The sequence below is a fragment of the Nannobrachium achirus genome (genome assembly GCF_963921795.1).
Source record: "Nannobrachium achirus genome assembly, chromosome: 15".
Lineage (NCBI taxonomy): Eukaryota > Metazoa > Chordata > Actinopteri > Myctophiformes > Myctophidae > Nannobrachium > Nannobrachium achirus.
The window spans coordinates 41130144-41155447 of NC_137822.1; the positions used below are offsets into that span (position 1 = coordinate 41130144).

Genomic DNA, 25304 nt, shown 5'->3' on the forward strand with positions numbered 1-25304 from the left:
TGGCTATTGGCTCAACGTTTTCCTTGCAACATAATCACTAAAATATCATTACTGTCAGGCAGAAACCTCTGTCGCACAAAACTAGTGAAAACAGCCAATCTACAAGCACACAACGCCTCGCATCGCGACTCGCGAGGCGTTGTGTGCATACATGCAAAACGAACGGTTTTGGACATACATGGTTTCCACCCGACAACGACGATATGCTATAAACATAAGGTGCTGGGAGTGAAAATTATAATGTAGGGGTGCCTCAGATTAGACAAATATTCATGGGGTGCCTTGAGACAAAAAAGTTTGGGAACCTCAAAAAAAAGTGTAAAGGTGCCGTTTAAAAAGGTGTTTTTTAGATTTCTTTAACCTGCTGGTATAGGTTTAATAAAATGGTAATGGCAAATGTGGGCACCAAAACATTCTGGGCACAAGGAAAAACGGTGCACCTTGGAAGCATGGCTAAGGAAATATGAGTAACCCCCCCAGTATTTTGTTTTTATTTTTATTTTTAACTTGCCTGGCATTCACTGTTGTTTCAGCTCAGTATAAGAGTTTATTTACCAAGACACGTGGATGTACCCGCTTCAAACTGTCAACTGACGTCCCATACACTCAGCAAATAATCCTGCAGGTGTCACTGTTGGGGTCACAACAACAACATCTCTAAGCCAATGCATGGGCAGTGGTGGGGAAAAAGGTATCAATACTATCTGTAGAAATACTCTATAGTAAAAGTCCGGAATTCTGAATTGACTTGAGTAAAAGTAAAAAAATAAATAAAAAAAAAACAAATAATGCAAAGTACTTAAAGGAATAGTTCACCCACAAATTACTTTTTTCTATTGATAACTCACACCATGGAGACTGATTGATTGATTGATTGTTTGATTGAATAATGTATTAGTAGTTTGCTATAGGAAAAAGTACAGTTTCATGACACAAATCACTGGTACAGTACAAGGTCTAAAAAGAGATCCTAGTAAGCTTTACAGCTTTATTTAGGAACCACTTTGTGTATCTCATATAAGATTGAAAGACACTTGAGACACTTGAGTTCAATAATATTTGTTTTCGTATTTGTTGCATTCCTAAGACAATAATTTGATTGTTGTAAATGTACCCCCATTGATTCCGGATGGGGACCCAAATGCATTTGGGTCCCCATGCGGAATCAATGGTGGTAAAATTACTATGAAAACCGGCACATCTTGTCCATATATCTCTGTCTGTCTGTCTGTCTGTCTGTCTGTCTGTCTGTCTGTCTGTCTGTCTGAAGGTCACTCCTGACACTGTGGTTCCCCTGACACATCACTGTGACATCACAGGTGATATCACAGCTGACATCAACAATGTAAAGGTCCATATATGGGTATTCCCCAGAATCCCTTTAATGCCCATGAAGATCCCTGATGTCTGGCCAGATGACAGAGACATACATGGCCCATATCTGTGGTGGCTGGTTCAGATAGGGATCTCCATGTATGGGCATAAAGGGGATTGTATGTTGTGATGTCATGGGAACCACTCCAAACAGAATCCCTTTCATGCCCATACATGGTGCCCCTGATGTCATCAATATTAAGCCCATATCTAACGGGACTTCATATGGGAATGCTCATATATGGAGGATGACAGCCCATATCTGTGTGGTTGGTTCAGACAGGGATCTCCATATATGGGCATAAAAGGGATGTACCATCAGTAGGCCTACATGGATCTCCATATATGGGTACCAGGGGTCTCCATATATGGGTAGCTGGTGCGGTCTACATGGTGCGACCTCGGTTGTAATCAAATTATTTAAAAAAAGTATATAGGTATTATTGAACTCAAGTCTCCATGGCTCAAGTAATCAATAGAAATCAAGTTATTTTGGGGGTGAACTAAGTAGCCTACTCCTTTAAGTACAGTACTCCAGTACACGTACTCCGTTACTTTCCGCCCCAGCCAATGGGAGGCCTCGGTGGGCGGGACCAGGCGTGTCTCTATAATTGTGCCAGTCAGGAGCGGTTAATTCTTGTGCGCAGCCGCAGGCCGGGCAGAGGAGGAGCGCGAGCGGAGGAGAGAGAAGATGGTGAACATTAAAGAATAGTGAGTCTCATATTATCATTACTAACGCAACACAAAAACCCTAGTTTTAGTTCGACGCCGACGCGTCGCATTTAAGCCAGCGGGCTTTAATGCTTCAACTGAGGCGATAAAAACGTTATCTTTATCACCGCATTATATACATTATATAAGAGCTTTGTTTTGTGACATCTTAACGTCTTGTCCTTTTTGACAGCAGCAGCAGCAGTAGCTAGGAGGAGCCGCTGGGCGTAGAATGCTGCGTTCACACACTGACCGGCACACGTATTACGAAAAGCTACGCGACGCTGCGTATTTGTAGCGTTTTGTATCTTTGTATGTGAAGCTGAATACTCAAGCTCAACTTTTATGTAGCTGTTGTAAGCTTTTGTGGCCTTGTTTTTAGCGGCTACAGAGTACAAACGTCTGCTGTATCTTTCTATCTTCGTGTCGCTGCCCTCAGCCTCCTGAGCCTGCGTCTCCATTGAAAATGAATGGCAGTCGCCTCGCCTGTGTGTCGTTCGTTGTCGCTCGCTTCCAGTGTGAACGCAGCATAAGGACGGGCTGGTGTGTGCCACCGGCTCTGTGTCTCGCCTGTTTCGTCTTGTCGCTTCCAGTGTGAACGCTGCATAGCAAGGACCGGGCCGGCACACCGGCTCTGACTGTGTCTCGCCGAGTCGCCTGTTTCGTCGTTGCCGCTTCCCGTGTGAACGCAGCTAGCATAAGGACGGGCCGGCACACCGGCTCGGTGTCTCGGGCCTTATAGCTATGGTTGCTAACGCTAGCCTTATTGGTTATACAGCGGGAATAAGGCGTTATTAACGCGTTATTACAGCTTGGTTTTAAGGACAGTAACAGCCCTGCTCATACAGAAAAGATGTCTAATTGAGTCTATTTGTTTTAATGGCTGTGGTCCTGGTTGTGTTGTAGCATTAAAGGTCCTTGCTCTATAATGAGGACCAATATAGGCTTAAGCCATGGGTTTCTTGTTGTACTTCGTGGGTACGACGGCGCCGCGCGCCCCCCAAAATAGCAGATCTACAAGCTCACAGCGCGTCGCGGAAGCGACGCACTGTGAGCTTGTAGATCTGCTATTGTTTTTTTATTTATTTTTTTACGGCTAGCTTCCCTTTGGGAAGAAGATGGCTAGCTAGCTGTTGTAGCTGGGCGGCTATATACAGTAGCAAACAGCACTGTAAAAAAATATGTGATATTGTTTCATTACAGTTAGCTGAACTGCAGGGTTATTATTACTTGGTTATAAACGTGTTTTCCTTTTCATTTAAACGTTATTATATCATCATGCCCAAGATAACATTTCTTTCTGCACAGCCACATTTATGTTTGTAATATTATATCTTCTACTGAAAGGTGTAGGGTAAGTGATATAGGCTATGTTTGGTTAAATTATTTAGCCAAACCTATGCTGTATCGCTTACCCTACCTTTAGTTTAACTTAAAATAGCTCTTTGTTCTGTTCTGATCATTGTTATAGAGTGTTTGTTCAGTAAGGGTTTCCCTTCTTTTCCACTGCTCTTTAGTAAACAGAAGATGCATGTTGTCAGGTCAGGATGCCAATTTTATCCAAACCAGGAGAGAGACATAGCCTACCATTTTTTTTTTTTTTTTTTTTTTTTTGAATACCATAAAACTGAAGCTGATAATTATGGTCTCTCGCTCTTCTGATTGGGTGAAATTGACAGACATTAAGCCTCCTGAAAATGTATGTTCTGTTTATCAAAGAGCTGGAGAGACAACTGAACAAACACTATGTTTTTATTCTTTCCACAGAAAAAGGTTCTAAACACAGAAAACTTACCTAAACTCACATTTCAGTCAAAAACAAAAAGAAAAGAATAGATCACTTTGGTTCCCTTACGATGCAGTTATAACACATCGAGGGCAAGGCTATTCATTCAATGTCATTTCAAACTAGAAAAAAATATATAAAATTAGATAAAAAATAAAATGTAGCGTTGCTTTGATATTATACTAGAAGAGAGACAATGTTATAACAATACATACTGTATATTGTCTGCTCTGTGGAGAGCTCATTATACTGTTTGTCCAAAAGTGTTACTTTTTCCGGAATCCAAAGGCTTCAAAAGTTGCAGATCTACAAGCTCAAAATGTGCCACTTTTGATGCTGTAGTGCTGTAGGGGTCTTCAACGTTTTCAGGCCAAGGACCCCTTAGTAGAGAGAGAGATGAAGCAGGGACCCCCCAAACCTGTTCATAGATTCCACTATAGTTTCATCGTTTGACAGCACGATCATCAGTTTGGATTCATGTCAATTTGTGTTTTCAGATATTTGACCACTTGAACCGTCAATACTTAATAAACTTGACCTTTCACTCTGTACTTAGTCAGCTCTTTTCCCCTCAAACCTCTTTGCCAAAAATAGCCGATCTACAAGCTCACAACGTTGTGAGCTTGCAGATCTGCTATTTCTGGCCAAAGTTCTCAGAATATGGACACTATGGTTCAAGTGGTTAATGTAAAAGGGGAAAGAAATTCTATCACACAAAGATTTGGATGACCCCCTGTAGTAACTCTCTCTGAGGACCCCCTAGGGGTCCCGAACCCCCTGTTGAAGACCCTTGCTGTAGTGTGATCAAGTAGGACGTTGAAAAACACACAAAAGTTAGAACTATGGAGATAAGAGGCTTCTGCCTGACAGCGAGTCCTTATAAAAATGTAGCGTTGCTTTGATAAAACAGAAGGGGAAACATGTGCCATGCATGACGCATGTCATGCGTTAAGACACAAGTCAGGGGACAGAACGGAATCAAAGCAACCCTGGCTATAATCAAAGAGGAAGCTCTCTGCTCTGAAGCCTGTATCAGCATATGACAGACAGACATCGCATGCCTGTGTTTTATTGCCAGTTCGTCATATAGCCTACTGTACTATGTGTACGTGTGATTAAACTTACAGATTTTACATGCTCTAATGCAATGGTTGTAGTTCTCAAACTCTTTCGTGCCGAGAAGGAACCCCCAAATGTATTTGCCAGCGGAAACTAAAGTAACCCCAACTGAAAAAGTTTCTTTTGTGCCAAAGTTATTTAAAAGTTACCAAACGATATTTTTCAAAGATCTTAGCAGATGTTGCAAGCTCGCAGCGCGGCACAAAGTAAATTAACTACTTTTGCTGGGGGGACCTCGGAACCGACTTTGAAAACCAATGCTCAAGTCTGAATCTGACAAAGTCTGTCAAAGAATATTGCCCTTGAGTAAGCAGTATTGCGCTGCTGAAATTTGACCACGAGAATATGTTTGCAACACGATATCGTTACAATTGCAACCTGTAATGAAATCATTTCTCTTTTCTCTGCCACCAACTAAGCCCTCTGTCGAATTGAGCTATATTGAGTAAGTGTCATACATTTAATGTCAGACTGTTTGCTATAGCAGTGTAACGGCATAATTAGACGGTTTGCTCATATTTTGAGTTGTCAATTAATGATGCCTGTGATGTGCCTCTTAATACATAAAAATAATAATAATGTGTGGAGTTTGCATGTTCTCCCCGTGTCTCCTAGGGTAGGTACCCTCACAAAAACATGCAGTAGTCCTGGTTTCTATACCACCTTCCCCTGGCCAGCCGGGCCTCCCCAGGCGTGGCAGAGGGTGAGGGAGAGCAGAAACCAGGACTACAGCTTAGGCAATTGGCACTGTGGGTGAAAAAATGGGTTACAAAATCTGGGGATAAAAATTATAGAAGTAAAAAATACATAGAAATAATCCACATAACGTGTAGAACTGCTTTGGCACGAAGAAGCACTTTCTCAATATAGCCACTAAAGTTTGTGTAGGGTTCCTGCATATCGTCGTTGTCGGGTGAAAACCTTGTATGTCCAAAATCGTTCGTTTTGCATTTTTTATTTTAAAAATGATTTAAACTAGTGAAAACAGCCAATCTACAAGCACACATTGCCTCGCACCGCGAGGCGTTGTGTGCTTGTAGATCTGCTGTTTTCACTACTTTTGTGTGACGGCCTTGTACGCTGAAGCAGGGCTTTACTTTGCGAAAGAACATACAAATTTGGAGATACAAGGTTTCCAGCCGACAACAACGATATACTCTAGTCCTAGTACGCTAGTATTTCCTCTCCAACCAAACGTAGCCAAAGGATGTTGGCTGTGAGTATTTGCAATATTTCTTGATAAAACAAGTGGTGACGTCCTCATGCTACTGTGTAACATTTCCTGGACACCAGATGTATGTGTACACAAACCTATAATGACCTAATTAGCCTTTAGTTTCAAGAAATGAAATGTGTAATATATAAAATCTGACCTCGCCTGTGGTTTTTTGTAATGCAATTTGCTAACGAAACGATGTTGACTTCACTCTCTGACGCAGCTGTCAGATATACAATCCATCCGATTGGGCCAACAAGAGACGTTAATACTTTACTACTGGCACTTCCACTAGACCTGCATAAGCATTTATTCACAAGTTTATGATTGTCCATCCATGATGAGACGTGTGAGCGCTGGCTAGTGGCTACTCAGGGACGTGCTGGCCATTATGAAAAGCGGGACAACTCCCGAACGGCCTGTTCATTCCCGGCCGGTCCAGGCCGGCCATTAGGGAAAAAATTAAAATAAAATGTTTTCGTTCCATTTTGGGGGCTGGGTGGCCAACAAAGTAAATCGTCACTGTCGGGCAGAAACCTCGTATCTCCAAGTTTCAAATGTATACATTTTTTTCGCAAAGCAAAGCCCTGCTTCATCATACAAGGCTGTTGCACAAAAGTAGTGAAAACAGCAGATCTACAAGCACACAACGCCTCACGGCGCGAGGCGTTGTGTGCTTGTAGATCGGCTGTTTTCACTAGTTTAAATCACTTTTAAAATGTAATGTAATTGCAAAATGTAAATGTAATTGGCCCACTGGCTTGTCACTTGTGATGATCTGAAATGGCAAACCTTTGAGTAGCAGCAGCTCTATAGAGAGAGGGATCTCTCTCTATAGCGCGCAATGAGGGCCTCTCCAACTCTTTTTCCCGGGCTGAATCAGGGGCCCAGCATGTCCCTGTGGCTACTACTCAGACAGCTGAAGCAAGCACAGCTTAAACAAGGACGCACCAGTGTAACAATTTAAATTTCTGTTTGGCTTTTAGGTTTTGAAGTTACACAGGGCAGATATGACAAATAACCTAAATATACAAAGAAATGACTGGCATATTTAATATACGAATAGTAGGAATAGCCAGCTCACAATGCGACACGCTGTGTGCTTGTAGATTGTCTATTTCCACATTTTTAAAAATGTTTGGAAATATATGATAATTTTTTCAACATGGAAACGATTATGACAATATTATGCGCAAATAACTGCGATTATCTCAAACAACTGTGATTAGGTTGTTAGCTGTAATAGTTGTGACGGGCCTACACACAGGTTATTATTATTACTGGACCATTTTCAGCTAAAGAAATGTGTAATCCCGTTTTGTCATTGTGTTTAAAAGATGTGTTTTTAAAGTTTGTGCGCTCCTCTAGATTATATTGGACAGCTGTGTGGAGTCAGTGGAGAGTCAATGTGAAACTGTTAAAATAAGTGAGGAAATCATTATCATAACTGATTGATAAATAATGATGGATACAACTAGGAAGATAAGGTCCAGGTTGGAGGGTGGGTTGTATACTGTATATAGAGATAGACTATATAGATACCTGTATATCCCAAATGATTGAGAGCCAATCACTTTGTTATTGCCTTAACGTGTCTTTAATTATACCAGTAAGACTCCCTAATCGGGAGATGAGCGACCATCAGGTCGCATACACAAACTTTTGAAGGCAATAGTAGCCAATCAGGAGGGAATATGCAAGAGAAATGGGACAGATCCATGTTGATGACATGACTTTAGAGATACTGTATACCTTAACGTGTCTTTAATTATATCAGCAAAGATGACCGCATTTGTTTGTAATTTATATATTGATGACAAGACAGCATGCGCTGCATTGAATCTAGGCCTGAACTTTGGCTCGTTATACATGCCTAATTTGCCTGTTGTCTTTAAAAGCCAACAGCAGCAAGAACATTTTTATTGGTGGAAGTTTGGAACCATTTGTGTCAGGTCACTTCTTGGAGAGTCACATACTGTATGCACATAACTTACATGTTGTTATGTGTAGTGTTGTTATAAACTTGTTAACCATTTAAGCCTTATATATTATGTGTCGTAAGACGAAAATGGAACATAACTGACCTACTAAAGCTCACAACGTTTCACATTGTGACACGTGTAGTAGAAGTTTGAAACTACTGCTGGTATTTTCAACATTTGGACAACTTTCTCTGTCACACTGACTAGGGCATTAACGACTTGTGATCTTTGCAAGTCGACTCGACTCAGTAAAAAGTTGAGTTGAAGTCGACTTTATCGTTTGATGACGTCATCACATCACACACGACCCCCCCAATTATTTTGGGGGGGGGGGGTCCCCAGATGATTAACTTATTGTGAAACATTGTTTTCTCACTCAACTGTAAACAAACCAACATAAAGTACATTTCTAAAGTGCCAATTTAAGGACTTTTTAATACCTCTAAAATGGCAAATTAAACATTGTCCAAATTGTCAAATATTAGAGGCAGAAATTTGGAAAATAGCCGATCTACATGCTCACAACGCCTCGAGGCGTTGTGTCGACTTGTGTAATGAAGTCGACTGAGTCGACTTGTCGACTTTTCCGTTAATGCCCTATGTCACACTGACGTCCTCTCCTCAGGGCTGGTATTACAGCTGAAGACTTTTATCTGGAGTTTTAGCTGTGGTTTGATCATTTCCCAGATCGTCAGCTTTTTTCTCAAAGGGGAACACACAGCGGCTGCTCCGACCGATACGCCACTGTTCTATGTTCCGCGTGGTGAGAAATGTCCGCAGCCGCTGATTGTGTGTTCCAATGTTGTTTTTGACAGCAAATATTTATTTAGTTTTAGTCATAGTCTTTTGAATAAAATGTAATTTCATTTTAGTCATAATTTAGTCCTGAAAAGTTTTAGTTTTAGTCGACTTTTTAGGCGAAATCTACAGTTGATTTATTGTATTTTGGCAGGCCTTGATGGCATCGTAATGACTGATTTTACACTTGGTTGCGTGCTGAAAATAGCCGATCTACAAGCTCACAAGCGTCAAATTTATTGGGCATAAAGATCTGCCCAATGTGCACTCCAACATGGAACACCATTTATGGGCATAAAGATCTGTCCAATGAGCACTCCAACATTACTTCTGAGAAGTGCATGCTGAAAATAGCAGATCTACAAGCTCAAAACTCATCGCTTGCAGTTCTGCTATTTTCAGAGTGCAACACCCAAGCGCACCCAAATATAAAATTACTTGTCTTTTAGTTTTACTTAGTTAAAATGGTAAATGGTGCATTTATATAGCGCCTTTACCCAAGGCGCTTTACATAGATTGTGCATTACATTACATTCACCCATTCACACACACATTCATACACTGATGGCGGAGGAAACCATGCAAGGCACCAACGTGCTCACCGGGAGCATCTAGGGGTTCAGAGTCTTGCTCAAAGACACTTCGACACTGTGAATCTGTAGATTGTCAGCATTCAACCAAGTGTAAAATCAGCCATCAAGGCCTGCCAGTACACATTTTTCTCTGCAAAATCAATTTGTAGGTTGTTAAACTGGTCTGGTCGCCAAACAAGGAATGGAGATGACCTGGACACTCCAACATGCAAAACTGAGAGATAAAATAAATCACCAATCCCATACATGTGCAGACTCTTAAATGATAATGGATTCTAGATTTGTGTTTTTATGTTATATGGACTTTTAGAAAGGCAAATGCATTTTTAGATTTTATGATTTTTATTGTGATGAGCAAAATAATTCAGTGTTTTTTAATGGCACCTGTCTTTTGTAAACATCTGTGATCATGCTGAAAGTTGAATAAACATAAACAAAAAAACTAGACTTAAACAAAAACTTTTGAGATGACTAAAAGTTGATTTACATGAAAAAAAGAACGTAGTCAAAATGTGCTGTCAAAATCACAACTATTGTCAACACTTCTATGGGGGCTAACTGGGAGTCTTGTTTGTGACAGGGGCAGTGAAAAGATGGTTGAAATTTGTGGGGTTTACTCTATGGTCCTGCAGTCCTGATGGTTGAAATCTCTTTCTTGTGGGGTTTACACTATGCAGTCCTGATGGTTGACATCTCTTTCTTGTGGGGTTTACACTATGGTCCTGCAGTCCTGATGGTTGAAATATCTTTCTTGTGGGGTTTACACTATGGTCCTGCAGTCCTGATGGTTGTAATATCTTTCTTGTGGGGGTTTACACTATGGTCCTGCAGTCCTGATGGTTGAAATCTCTTTCTTGTGGGGTTTACACTATGGTCCTGCAGTCCTGATGGTTGTAATATCTTTCTTGTGGGGGTTTACACTATGGTCCTGCAGTCCTGATGGTTGAAATCTCTTTCTTGTGGAGGTTTTTACACTATGGTCCTGCAGTCCTGATGGTTGAAATCTCTTTCTTGTGGGGTTTTTTACACTATGGTCCTGCAGTCCGGTGTGTCCCAGAGAGCCTGCAGTACAGTGTGATAGATGTTATGTAACTGCTTCTTGAACCAAGAGCTGACCGCATGCATAGCTTAGTTTCTCTTTGACCGTGCATGTACAGTATATAAGCTATAGTTTCCGTGACCTGCAGATCGCTGCTGCCTGGACTGCATAAATGGGATTGGCCTGGCTTTGCTAGGTGTGTGTGTGTGTGTGTGTGTGTGTGTGGGGGGGGGGGGGGGGATTGGTGGCCTGTGAACAACAGGTGGGGATGCGGCCTTCCAAGACATAAACCATTAATAATGCAAGGCCAACTGTATCACTTGTATGTTACAATATACTACTTAAAGTTTAATACATTACTCCCACACAGACATGATACACAGAAGGAGAGGCTGGGCAGAAAGAATGTGGACTTCATAGTCTATAGTAGGGCATTCACCAAATATTCAAATATTCGAATATCAAAGTCACTATTCGTCGTTGTTCACCGAAGTCGAATATTCACTTATTTCTATTTTTTTTTTTATTGTTTTGTACATATATATATATTTCTTCATGGTTTATAAAGCTTGGCTAGATAGGAAGTCATAAGAACCCTGACAAGCACTTTTTGTAGGTATTACATTTGTGACTCGGTTCCGCAGATAAATATTGTGAAAATAGCCGATCTACATGCTCACAGCATGTAGATTGTCTATTTTCTATTTTCACAATGTTCGCCTCTTGCTTACTTAATATTTGACAGTTTAGCCAGTTTGTCCAGTCCTGTCGAATATTCGACTATTCGAATACTTTGAGTTTTCGTGAATGCCCTAGTCTATAGTCTGAGCTGAAGATGTGTGGTTATTGTCTTTATTGAGGTGATAATGGCAGCTGTCGAAGGAATTCACACATTAAACTATACGTAGACCTCAGGCATTGACACTAAGGCTTGCCCACCTGCACTGCCCAGGTGAATAAAACTTTAAGGCAGGTGAAGTTGGCTCTCAGGTTGCCCGACCGGGCAAGTGCTTGTTTAAGAGGTGAACGCAACCGTCTATAAACCCAACACAAGATATCTATCTGTCTAAACACCTAAACGTGGCCAGCGCACTCTGTCTTCTGGTCTGATCTGTGGAATATAAAATAAGAGCACTGTTTACCTATAATGGAAATATTTTTGCGAGGCGTTGTGAGCATGTAGATCTGCTATTTTCACAATAGAACCGTGTTATACAAAATTCCTCAACTCTTAGTGCTCGTCAGGGTGGGGGGGTCCCCTGTTAAAACATGATTATTTCGGCGTTGTGAGCATGTAGATCGGCTATTTTCTATTTTCACAATGTTCGCCTCTTGCTTACTTAATATTTGACAGTTTAGCCAGTTTGTCCAGTCCTGTCGAATATTCGACTATTCGAATACTTTGAGGTTTTGTGAATGCCCTAGTCTATAGTCTGAGCTGAAGATGTGTGGTTATTGTCTTTATTGAGGTGATAATGGCAGCTGTCGAAGGAATTCACACATTAAACTATACGTAGACCTCAGGCATTGACACTAAGGCTTGCCCACCTGCACTGCCCAGGTGAATAAAACTTAGTCACAGCCTGAAAAGGTTGAGAACCACTGGCATACACTACCTGTCTTTGGGCATTGCGCATAGGAGTAAGCGACTTGTTATTGAGCTGAATTATTGTTATATAGTCCTGGAAATTGGGTTAAATATTCTGGAAAAGTTTTGGAAATTAATTGGTAAAAATCTGTGGGAACCCTGTAGTATTCAAACTTCATTCGGTGACCACGCGCATAAGTGTTTATACGTGCGCATGTGTGCGTGCCGTGCACTTGGGAGGGATGGAGGGAATAATTACAGATGCCATCCGCAAAAATATCTAGAACACACTATACTGCTCGGCCTTGTAAGCGATTTGCAGCGATTATTATTATAAGTTCTACGTTTGATTCCGCATGCCAACAACAGTGTTATAGTGGAGGCAATTTGTGTTCAGGAGGATTGTGTGTTTTTTTTTTTTTTTTTTTTTTTTAGTTTTCGTGTTCTTACCCTCTTTTCATCCCAGAAAAAAGACTTTTGAGTTCAAATCTACATGTCATATTTGGCTTATAAAACAAGTGTTAACAGCAGCAGCATCCAAAGCTATGTCCTTTGTTTTTGGTGTTGAGACTTAAATATATTGACGATTTCGTCAACAAATAAAAACTAGACTAAAATTTCAGGAAGGGTTAGAGAAGTGATCCAGGAGAACCAGAAGACCAGTCATTTTATGTTTGGTTTGCGCTCTGAAAATAGCCGATCTACAAGCTCACAAACACCAAAAACACTAGCCCACATGAGCCAATAGGGCAAGTGGAGCTCCCAGCTTACGTCACTGGTGCGGTGGGGACAGGGTAGCACATACCATTAACCTCTTAAACAGTGGCGTCAGTTCAGAAAAAGCTAAGGTATGGCAACATGACTGGTGTCTTGCACGCGCACCAGACACCAGTCATTCACACCAGGCACGCAAGACACCAGTCATGTTGCCATACCTTAATTAGCAACAGGCATGATACATTTATTTTAAGAAGTACATTCTATTTTTCCCCCGTTTCTACGGTTTCTTGGGCTGGATATGGCAGCCTGGAACGGTTGTTAAAGTGCAGCTAAACTTGGCATGTTAGTAAACGTGCCACAATTAACAATATACAATTAATTGCACCTGTGCAGCTGACCTGCGGAACCTGGGAATATACCATTTTGTCAAGATGGGGAGAATAAAAGTGTGAAGAATATAATTATAATTTACTGTAATTTAACAACATAATAACCAGCACAGATAGACAAAGAGACATTCATGGATTTATATTTAAAAGTAACTTTTATTTTCCCCCCTGGACCCAGGGTATGGCAGCTGCATACCCCTGCCATACCCAATTGACGCCCCTGCTCTTAAACCCTACATGTTTACTTGAACAGGGTCCACCTGGTGTTTTCCCCCTCTACACTAAACATCTCTTCTCTTCGCCGAAGAGATTTACAAGTTCATTGCATGTTTGCCGATTTTTAGCCCTGAGGGACACTAGGTTTGGTTAAATGATATGCATTCATGGTTAATTATTATCGTACAGTAATTATGAATCAGTAATAGTAATTACTATATCAACTGTCACAAAATATAAATGTTATTGTTTTGAAATGGGGCTTTTAGACATTAGTTTAGTTAAAATATTTTGTGCCTCAGTTTAGAGCGAGTGAGTCAGATTAGATGACATCTTCTCCTTCCCCTGCTTTACTTTCAACAACTCTAAAACGCTTTAGACCTGCATAAGAAATACTCCATTAAAGCATAAAATCTGCACAATGTCCCTTTTAACAGACATAATTATTAAACCCATTTAGGCTTAAAATTAGTGGATGCTTTAACTATTAAAAAATGGTGCCGCGCTGCGAGCTGGTAGATCTGCTATTTTTGAAAAATCGTGAAAATTAGAATTTTTACCCGATTCTATAAGTGTCTTTTGAATCCTTCTAAGGTTTTTTTGAAAAAACCTATGTTTCTATGTCAGCAATCTGGCTGGCCATCGTCAAAGAAAAGGTCCTTTTCACTTAACTGGAGCTCAGTTGGTCTGTTCTTGAGAGACTACTATGTCAGTGGTTCTCAAACCTTTTCATGTGAAGGACTCCCAAAATGATATGTATTTGGCCACGGACCCCCATCTCAAAATATCTAGTTCCAGGGACCCCCCCCAGAAGCAAAATTTGAGATACAAACGTTCGCTTTAAAAACACATATGTTCAAAGATTTGCACACATTTTCACGACTCCCAAAATGATATGTATTTGGCCACGGACCCCCATCTCAAAATATCTAGTTCCAGGGACCCCCCCCAGAAGCAAAATTTGAGATACAAACGTTCGCTTTAAAAATACATATGTTCAAAGATTTGCACACATTTTCACGACTTTTTCAAAAATAGCAGATCTACAAGCTCGCAGCGCGGCACTCGGTGCCGCGCTGCGAGCACCGAGTGAGCTTGTATATCTGCTATTTTTCACTGGTTAAAGCATTCAATAATTCTAGGCATGAATGGGTTAAAATAAGGACGTAGCAGCAGCAGAGGTTGAACTGCATTGACTAGATTCAAATCACACGGCACACATTATTAGCGCTGAATGAAGGTTCCAGTGCCACTGTTCATGGAAGGTTGAACCGCTCTCTCTCCAGAGGTTCATTATTTGCCTCAGGTTTGACCACTCGAATGCTCCAGGAGAGAGACTTTTAAATGACCAAAAATAATGGACCTTAATTGGGCACAGACCAGGGACGTGCTGGCCATTGGGAAAAGATACACCAGCGATGGATTTAGCCCTTTGTCAAATGCACTTAGAACAACAGACTCACTCCCTATAGCTTCCGCTGTGGCCTGAAGACTCACCTCTTCTGACTCCATCTAGGCCCATAGCACATACCGTAGCACTCGCCTACCCCCAGTGTCCATACATGAAATCCAGATTTCTAAATTGATGTTGATTTATTACTAGAGATGTTACCGATCAATCGGCAATGGATCGGATCGGGCCGATCAAAGCGTGATCGGCGATAATCGGTGGTTTAGATCAAAAGGTAAATTCACGGATCCGATCCGATCGGTGCATCCGATCAACCAGCCGTTCAGTATGCCCACTTGAGGCCATTTTGGGGTATTGATTTCCACAGTGCTGAAGGAATAATTAGTTACTGCTATGATAATAAATACATAGTAATGCTGGTAAATAACTATAAGGCAAATATATAAATGAATTCATGAGTGAATTAATTAATTAAAGTTAAAACATTAACATTTAGAAAATATAAATAATATATAAATAATAACTTGATCGGATCGGTGATTGATCGGTATCGGGTGATCAAACTTTTGTGATCGGTGCTCGGTGATCGGTTCCAAAAAACCTGATCGGACCATCCCTATTTATTACCTTGCTTATCGTATTGATGTATTACCTTATTGTAAGTCGCTTATTAAGAGCGTCTGCTAAAATGCCTAAATTGGAAATGAAATCCTCTTCACCGTGTATTTGTCCAGTCACCAAACCCGGCCACATGCATGCGTAGCAACAGACCTACAGCAGTGTGAGTTGCGTGTATCAAAACAGTACCCCGGTTCCAGCAGTGGAAGCTTGTGATTGGCTGAACCGGAGGTAGGGAGCGCTCCGTTGTGTTCGCCTGGACCGCACGGAGGTGCCGTGTATTGGTTATAGGTAGGCTATATAATATAATAGGCCTACACGTGAAGTTTCATAACATACCGGTATAACACAAGAAATAATCATAACACATTATAAACATTCTATATCTATAAGGTCAAGTATTCTACTTATAAATTGGAACTATACAGAACCATTATGATAGTTATGATAGGCCCACATTTACAGTAGTTTAGGCATTTTGGTTTGATAAGGTTGTGGGCAGAATAATTTGTCCTTGTTATTTGACTTGTTATTTGATAAGGTTGTGGGCAGAACAATCTTTCCTTGTTATTTGACTATTTTTACTATAATTATAAGACACTTCATAGTGAATTAAAGATTATAATAAATAGCCTATGTCATGTTGTTGTTATAGCCAGATTGTGTTTATAATGTAAGGTTTTGCAAGAGAAGTGTTTCTCTACACGTTTGTGGATCTTGTATATCCACACCTCCGTCATCTCCACCGAAAACAAGCGCGCCGCCCTTGGTCCATTGTTGGAACCGGGATGTTGGTTTGATTCACGCGTTTGAGTTAGAATTGTTTGAGCTTGTTGCTAATAGTTGATGCAAAGGTTATTACATCAGGTTTGTCACTTTGTTGACATCCTGTGTCACTTACTGTAAACATGGCACGTGGTTTTATACATGACAGGATGTTTGTAACATCCGTCCAGCATCAGAGTCTGACATCAGGACCATTGTCCTCCTCGCATATAGGATGGCAGAAGTAAAGAAATGTGTAGGATTAGGATTATCGCATCACTTCCTACATTAGCAGCAAATGTGTGGATAATAATGCATTTTCCAGAGAGAGTGTTAGAGTCTTGTGACTTGCAAGCTCTGGCACATAAAGCTCAGATGTCAGAAGAACATATCATATTTAGTTTATTTGACATAGCGCTAATCTAAAAACCAATCATATACGTTGTGCAAGGAATTAAACATTGTTATATCATTTAAATCAGACAAAAATGCATTAACTGTGGAACAAAAGCAACGTGTCATTCCAATAAGCAGTCAGAACGTGTTCATGTTAGCAGCATGTTCTCATCTTATGAGAGATCTCATCACCTTTGAGTACTTTATGATGTATGAAGTCACTGAGTCAGCACCTTAGTCAGCACCATAGGACTGTAAATCTTTCACCTTCCTCCAGGCTTCAACCACTTAAAGCAGCACTATGTCACTTTTCTTATGAATATGGTAGAGTGTGTTAACCCATTTAGGGTTAGGATTATTTAATGCTTTAACTATTGAAAAATAGCAGATCGACAAGCTCATAGCACAGCACCGAGTTCCGCACTGCGAGCTTGTATATCTATTTTTGAAAAAACGTGATTTAGCTTTTGCAAGTCTTTAGTTTCGACTAAGTAAATTACAGTTTAATATAAAACCCTTATCAGACGCGTCGACCGCATCGTCGCCACACGGAGACATCAAAGAGTTTGATTGATTGATTGATTGATTGATTGATTGAAGAATTTATTCGAAGTTTGCAATAGAAAAAAGTACAGTTTCATGACAGTACAAAATCACTGGTACAAGGTCAACTAAAAGGAGATCCTAGAAAGCACTACAGCTTATTTCCACAGGAACCACACTTTAAGTATCTCATATAACATTGAAAGACAGACGGATAGAACATAGTACTTTATCTAGGACTAGCCCTTACCCTTTTAAAGATATGAGCTCCGAAATGATGTGCAGTGTGTAGGTTATGGGATGTGCACTGTGCACACAGTATATGAGGGATGGAAAGTAACTTTAACTGGTGCTTGCATGATGTAGGAGCATCAATGTAAGAAATACCCGTTTCATTTAATGGCTACAGAGATACTGTGTCCCCCCCGCCCGCCCGCCCACCCGCCTGCACACACACCCGCCTGCACACACACACACACACACACACACACACACACACACACACACACACACACACACACACACACACACACACACACACACACACACACACAGAGCTGGTTAAACATGTTGCCTCATGCTAGATGCAGAATAGATATGCCTCATGCTAGATGCAGAATAGATAGTACACCATAAAAATGCTAATATACAGCATATGATTTGTGAAAGTGACAAACAGGCTTCACAGTTATGTCAGGTGTGTTCATATGCTAATGGTGATGCGATTTCAGATCAATTGCTCCAGCCACTGAGGAGAAACGCTGTTTCAGACAGACAGACAGACACTCACTCAGACATTCCGAAAATTATATGTTTGATAACATCAATTTCAAAAGCAGAAAAAGCATAAACATCAAATACAAGGGCAGAAAAAAAGTTGGGGGGGAGCATGGGAGCTTAGTCTATTTACAAGTCACGGGTAGCAGCCGCCTGAAGGTGACTTTTCATACCAATTTTGAAGGAGGCTAGGGATTTGCTCTCCTTTAAGGCTTGGCTTGGAAGGGCGTTCCACATGTTGATGTTTAGTGTTAAATCTGCGTTGATGATGATTTGTGGAGCTGCCTCTGGTGTTGTGATCGTGAACATCCTTGACCTTTAAGAAGTAGTTTGTCAGGTACATGGGTATCTTGGAGGTGTAGTGTATCTTGTACACCAGGCCCATTGCAAGATGCTGTACTCTGTCAGCTACTTTTAGCCACCCCACGCTTTCGTGGTGATGATCGGTAAGGTGGGCCTGAGGAGGAAGACCAAGCGTGTGCACGCGTCGTCAGCACCCGCTGTGTTAACCCATTTAGGCCTAGAATTATTGAATGCTTTAACCAGTGAAAAATAGCAGATATACAAGCTCACAGTGCGGCACCAAGTGCCGCGCTGCGAGCTTGTAGATCTGCTATTTTTGGAAAAAGTCGTGAAAATGTTTGCAAATCTTTGAATATGTATTTTCAAAGCGAACGTTTGTAACAAAAATTTTGCCTCTGGGTGGTCCCTGGAACTAAATATTTTGAGATGGGGGTCCGTGGCCAAATAAATATCATTTTGGGGGTCCTTCACATGAAAACGTTTGAGAACTCTTTGACGATGGCTGGCCAGATTGATGACATAGAAACATAGGTTTTTCAAAAAAACCTTAGAAGGATTCAAAAGACACTTATAGAATCGGGTCAAAATTCAAATTTTCACGATTCTTCAAAAATAACAGATATACAAGCTGCCGCGCTGCGAGCTTGTAGATCTGTTCTAAATGGGTTAATAAATGGGTTAATAACTGAAGTGTCATGTGGTGTGTGTTGTCCTAATATGAGAGCTGATTATGATTTTTGATGCACCATTGATCTTTTAACTCATTTCTCTGTCTCTGTCTCTCTCTCTCTCTCTGCCTCCCTCCCATGTCTGCCTGCCTCGCTCTCCCTCCCTCAGCCGCGTGGTCTTACCGGTGTCTGTGGAAGAGGTAAGTGTCACAACAACAACTCACCTCAGGAAGTAGGTCAGAAAAGTCATTCACAATCAATAATAATCATTCTATGATAATCACCCAGCAAGCCAGTCTTGATAGGTCACCGCATTCGGCGCAACACTCAGTGCCTTTCACACCTAAAGTCCTCTTAAAAAGACCATTATTTTCTGCTTTAACTATTAAAAAATAGCAGATCTACAAGCTCACAGAGCTGCACCGAGTGCCACGCTGCGAGCTTGTTGTATTTTTAAAAGCAGACGTTATTTTGTAACTCAAATTTTGCTTCTGGGGGGAACTAAATATTTTGAGATGGGGGTGGACGGTGGGTCCGTGGTGGCAACTGGCCAAATACATATCATTTTGGGGGTCCTTGACATGAAACAGTTTGAGCACCACTGACTTGGAAACATGCATTTTTCAAAAAACCTTAGAAGGATTTAGAAGACACATGTAGAATTGGCTCAAAAATATTCAAAGTCAAAGACTTGCACAAATGTTCAAGACTTTTCAAAAATAGCAGATCTACAAGCTCGCAGCGCGCGCTGTGAGCTTGTAGATCTGCTATTTTGTAATAGTTAAGCATAAAATAAGGATAATAATGATGGGGTCCTATCAAGAACCAAATTGTTACATTGTTGTATTTTAATTAGGTCTGGTTTGTGTTGTTCTCGCCGCCGTCCTGTGTTGGCAACCAACATTTGTAAACAAAATGACACATGCTCGGGAAAAAAACAGGCCATTCAGAGCATTTCTAGGGACAATCACTTCATTGCCATAGTCACTGGAGGAAGTGGGGAGAATGAATGGGGTCCGTGTTAATCTCCCTGTGGGAAAGAAGTGGAGATATCTTTACTAAATGCACATTTTCTGCCACCAATTTCTGTCCCTAGAAGAAGTTTAAGTCCGAAGGTTCATTAGTCCGAAGGTTCATTAGTCCGAAGGTTCATTAGTCCGAATTTAGTTAGGGTTACTGAGGTTAAAGGTGTATTCAGTGATAATGAAAGTGGCCGGGGGTCATCTTGTCCCTTACCCGCCTTAAAGCGTGGAAATTTTACGTTTTTTATAGATTTTTTACACCATTAAAATGTTCTCGTTTTGATCATTAGACCCAATCACTGAATATCGGTAGGCCTACGTCTCCAGCTTCAGGATATGTATGATACTGATTTACTACGAGACTGTGACATTTTATGAGTTCAGTAGTTTACAATCTAGGCATTTAGCAGACGTTCTTAATTCAGAGCGACTGTGGTTCTCAAAACCTTTATTTTGACCATCATAACTAAACATCATAACATAACTACGGCCATACTCTACCCTGATTGGTCGAGGGCTGGCTGGCCACCTCTGAAAATCGAATCTAGCTATGCTCGTAACACGGTCCTTATGGTCAGCACACATTCTAGTGAGGAGAATGAATGGAAAATGTACCAATTATATTTGTATTAGAATGAAATACAATCACTGAATATACCTTTAAGTTTAGGGTTAGGGTTAGAGTTAGGCATAGTATTCTTAACAAGTTCGGACTAATGAATCTTCGACCAATGCCATGGCACCGAGATCAATACAGCATGGAATTGTGGACAAACTCCTATCCAACGATAACAACATATTCATACAGTACGTTCTGGGTTTGGGAGGCTAAATCTCATCAAACGGTGGTCCTGCTGGTCCTGCTGGTCCGTGGCTCAAATCCTGAATAAATAATGAACCTTGATATGAAAAAGTATGAAAACCACTGCTCTAGATGCCCCAATTCCTTTTATTTGACTGTTTACTCTTGTTGACCCACATACAAATCCAGTGCTATCCAGAGGTTTTTTTTCTCCCCATACTGGTTTATTTGTGCCAATTTAGAAGAACCTCCAGCATTCGGGTCCCTGCCCACCATCAGGGAGGTTCTGGGCTCAAATCCGTCGTAGTGCATCTGGCTTCGTCTGGCGGCGTCTGCGCGAACAAAGTTGGCCCGTGTTCCCCGCGGGGAGGGCTGGTATTGGTCATTGCACGGGCTGGGGGACTGCCCCATAGGTCGAACTCCCGTTGGGTCGAACAGCGTCGGCACTGCTCGGCAGGTTAGATAATCACCCGCGTCACGGTTACTGAGGTTAGGTTTAGGGTTAGGGTTAGAGTTCGCCATAGGTTTGTGTTAGAGTTGTGTGGTCGATCCAAAGGGTGTTCGACCTAATGACATGTTACCCACGGGCAACATGAGTGTTGGACAGGAGGACTAGGACGAAGGCCCTACGTCCTCCTGGTGGGGGCTCCTCACTGTCAGGTGAGTCAGTAGGATACAACAGTACGTCCTCCTGGTGGGGGCTCCTCACTGGCAGGTGAGCCAGTAGGATACAACAGTACGTCCTCCTGGTGGGGGCTCCTCACTGGCAGGTGAGCCAGTAGGATACAACAGTACGTCCTCCTGGTGGGGGCTCCTCACTGGCAGGTGAGCCAGTAGGATACAACAGCAGTACAGTATACAGCAGCACAGTGCGTAGAGCAGGGGTGCCCAGACTATTTTGACTTGGGAGCTACTTTTAAAACGGCCAGATCAACATGCTCTACCCACGCAAATATGTTTGTGGCGGCTTTGGAATAGCAACACAGGTGTTACAGGCGTAAGACAAATGTACTTGGAATGGGAAGTAATGGGGGTAAAAGTCCTCATCCCATTCCGTATGGAAGTGGTAGGTTTTCAGGGTTCTTTGTAATGCTACTGATACCGTAATTGCTGGACTATAAGCCGCACCTGAATATAAGCCACACCAGCTAAATTTAGAACAAAAAACAAATGTTTACATAAATATAAGCCGCACCTGACTATAAGCCGCAGGTGTCCTTCCTGCTAGAGCGCCCCTGGTGGCCTTTAGCTGTAAAAATGTATATATAAATCCTTGTTAAAGACCATTGTAAAACTAACTAACCTGTTAGCTGTAAAAATCTTTATACAAGCCGCACCGTTGTATAAGCCGCAGGGTTCAAAACATGGGGAAAAAAGCCAATTGTTGTCTCGACGTTGAGAATCTGGTCTCAATTTAGAGCTACCCTAGGCCTCATAGGAATATCCAATCATAGCCCTATTCAGAACAACCACCTTTTTCTCCCTCCCAACAATGATGCAGCCTATGCCTTGTGGCAGAGAGCAGGGTTATTTAAGTTAAGGGATTTGTACAGAGACAACATATTTTGTAGCTTCAGTGAATTGTGTGAAAAGTTTAACCTTCCATCCAAGATCTCATTTATTTCGATACTTCCAGGTTTGTGATTTTGTTCATACATACAATACTTCCTTCCCAAATGCGTTCCCTAACTCGCTAATTGACACAATACTGGACACTGCTATAATTGGAAAAGGGCTAATCTCAAAGATTTATAGCTCCATTTCTAAACATACAGAAATTTCTTTGGACAAAATAGAAAAAGACTGGGAAAACGAACTAGGAGGGGTTATAGATGAGAATGTTTGGAAGGATACTCTAATAAGAGTGAATGATAGTACTTCATGCGCTAGGCTGAACTTAATACAATTTAAAGTTGTGCATCGCATCTACTTTACTAATTTTAAACTATCTAAAATATATCCTAGTGTCACAGACTCTTGTAATAGATGTCATATGTCCCCAGCGAACATGACACACATGTTCTGGTCATGTCCTCGCTTACGTGGCTACTGGTCTAACATTTTTAAACACCTAGCAGAAGCTTGGAACGTAGAGCTGTCACCGGGTGCAACAACCAGTGTTGTTTTTGACAGCAAATTTAGATTTAGTTTTAGTCATAGCCTTTTGAATAAATTGTCTTTTAGTTTTAGTCATAATTTTGTCACCTGAACAGTTTTAGTTTTAGTCAAATTTTAGTTGACTATGTATCATAAGATTTTAGGCGACTAAATCTACAGTTGATTTAGTCGACTAAAATGTGTTTTGGCAGGCCTTGATGGCATCGTAATGGCTGATTTTACACTTGGTTGCGTGCTGAAAATAGCCGATCTATAAGCTATTTTCAGCACGCAAAACCTGAGAGCAACCAAACATAAAATGACTCTCTTCTCCACTAGTCCCTCCCTAGTCTAGTGTTTATTTTGTTGACGAGATTGTCAATATATTTAGTCTTAGTTCTAGTCATCACAGCTTAGTTTTTATTTAGTTTTTATTTAGTTTTCGTCAGTGAAAAAAACGCAGTTGACAAAGATTTTTCGACATAGTTTTAGTCGACGAAATTGAAACTGAGGCCAACCTGCTACTGTAACTGTAAAGGGGGTTACAGACGAACGGCGGTTGCTGCGGGGGCTCGCGCTAGGATCAGCAGGGACCGCGCTGCAGTGAGACACAATAAACACACTCGCTCAGCGAGTAAACGCCGCACGGTATTTCACAAAGATGACCTCTCGCCAGTCGCCACCCGCGAGCGCATGCACGAACGAGCAAGTGCCCGGGGACTTCACGGGACCGCGCCCGCTCGCCTCGCCTCCCCTAAACTTCTCTGCGCTGCCAAAATAATCGCCTGCCTCCCATTGAAAATTAATTATAGGGCGCTCCTATAATCTCCGTCTGAAACCCCCTTTAGCATTAACAACAAACAGTGTTTGGTTTTATAGACCAAAGGACCCAGTGGTGTTGATGAACTAGTTGTTGTTCTGCTATTAGACGAGAGGCACATTTTCTTTTTGAGCGGTGGTCACAACGCTCCTATACGTGGCCGTGTGTGTGGGTCTGTCTGTCTGTCTGTTTGTCTGTTTGTCTGTCTGTATGTCTGTCTGTCTCCGGGTATGTAGCCTGGCCCTGCAGTAACCTTTTCTGACCACACATGTTAAGGGAGGGGCGCTGTTGTTCAGGATAGGCCAGGCATAGGCCAGGCACAAACACACACAGGGGGCACACACACACACACACAGGGGGCACACACACACACACACACACACACACACACACACACACACACACACACACACACACACACACACCACCGCTCAGTTCACACGAGTGTGATTTTTTTATTTAGACCCAGTATTTATTCATGTAAAAAACACAAACTAAAAGAATGTCTGGGAGGCATTCATGTGATTATAAACACATTTTGTGTTGGATCAGTGGTTCTCAACCTTTTCAGGCCGCGACCCCCAAAATAATCATATTTTAACTGGGGACCCCCCACCCTGAAGAGCACTTGGAATTGGCAATACATTTAGTTAGACTCGAACTGTTCAAGCGAGGCGTTATGAGCATGTAGATCTGCTATTTTCAGAATTTCTGCCTCTAATATTTGTCATTTTTGCCAATGTTTAACCAGAGGTACCAAAAAGGTCTTAAAAGTCCTTAAATTGTCACTTTAGAAATGTGCAGACACCCTCTATATATAAGCTTAAACCTTAGGTTGGTTTTTTTACTGTTGACTGAGAAAACAATGTTGCACATTAAGTTAATCATCTGGGGACCCCCCCGAAATAATTTGGGGACCCCCCTGGGGGTCCCGACCCACAGGTTGAGAATCACTGTGTTAGATCCCCTTAAAACAATACAGTAATGGTACTTCTTCTAATTGGTTCTTTGTGTTTTCATTTGTGATGCAATGTAATGAAGGAGGGCCAGGGGTGGAGCTTGCAGATACTCTTCACAGTGGAGGGAACATAGATAGACAGATAGCAGGTACAGACCTGCTATCTGTCTGGCTAAAGCTGCGTTCAAACCATAGACTGTATAAAAGATATGGACAAAGCGAAGCCATTGGTTTCTATGCAGCGCAAATGACACAATTAGCCTTATTCACGGCCCGCCCACTCAGCAAATTTCTCAGCATCCCCCGGGTGCTGACTTCAATTTAGAAGGGGAAACTATAACAGAAATAGCTGGACTTAAAGCCAACAAATCATTATTTCTAAGGGTAAAGTCAATTATAATGCTTTGTGCCTTTTACTATCTTGTGTTTTTGATCATGCTAGCCGTATTTTATACTTTACTATTCGGAAATTGCATTAAATTTGCGATTTCTGTGTTAACTCTATAGGCTATAGTAGGATTTTCCCCTTCAAAACGGGACTTCAGCACCCGGGGGATGCTGAGTGGGCGGGCTGTGAATAGGGCTAATATGGG

At 41.5% G+C, this 25304-nt stretch overlaps 1 protein-coding gene across 1 annotated transcript in view; it reads left to right on the forward strand.

The window, feature by feature from the left end:
- Positions 1–2065: 2065 nt before the first annotated feature.
- Positions 2066–25304, forward strand: part of LOC308298772 (phosphatidylinositol transfer protein beta isoform-like) — a gene marked incomplete at both ends in the record, with an annotated part of 45125 nt that continues 21886 nt past the window's right edge. Inside the window, 2 exons of the mRNA XM_080742445.1 lie at positions 2066–2085; positions 19182–19212. Of these exons, the coding sequence (XP_080598571.1) occupies positions 2066–2085; positions 19182–19212 (51 nt within the window). The remainder of the gene's footprint in view (positions 2086–19181; positions 19213–25304) is intronic.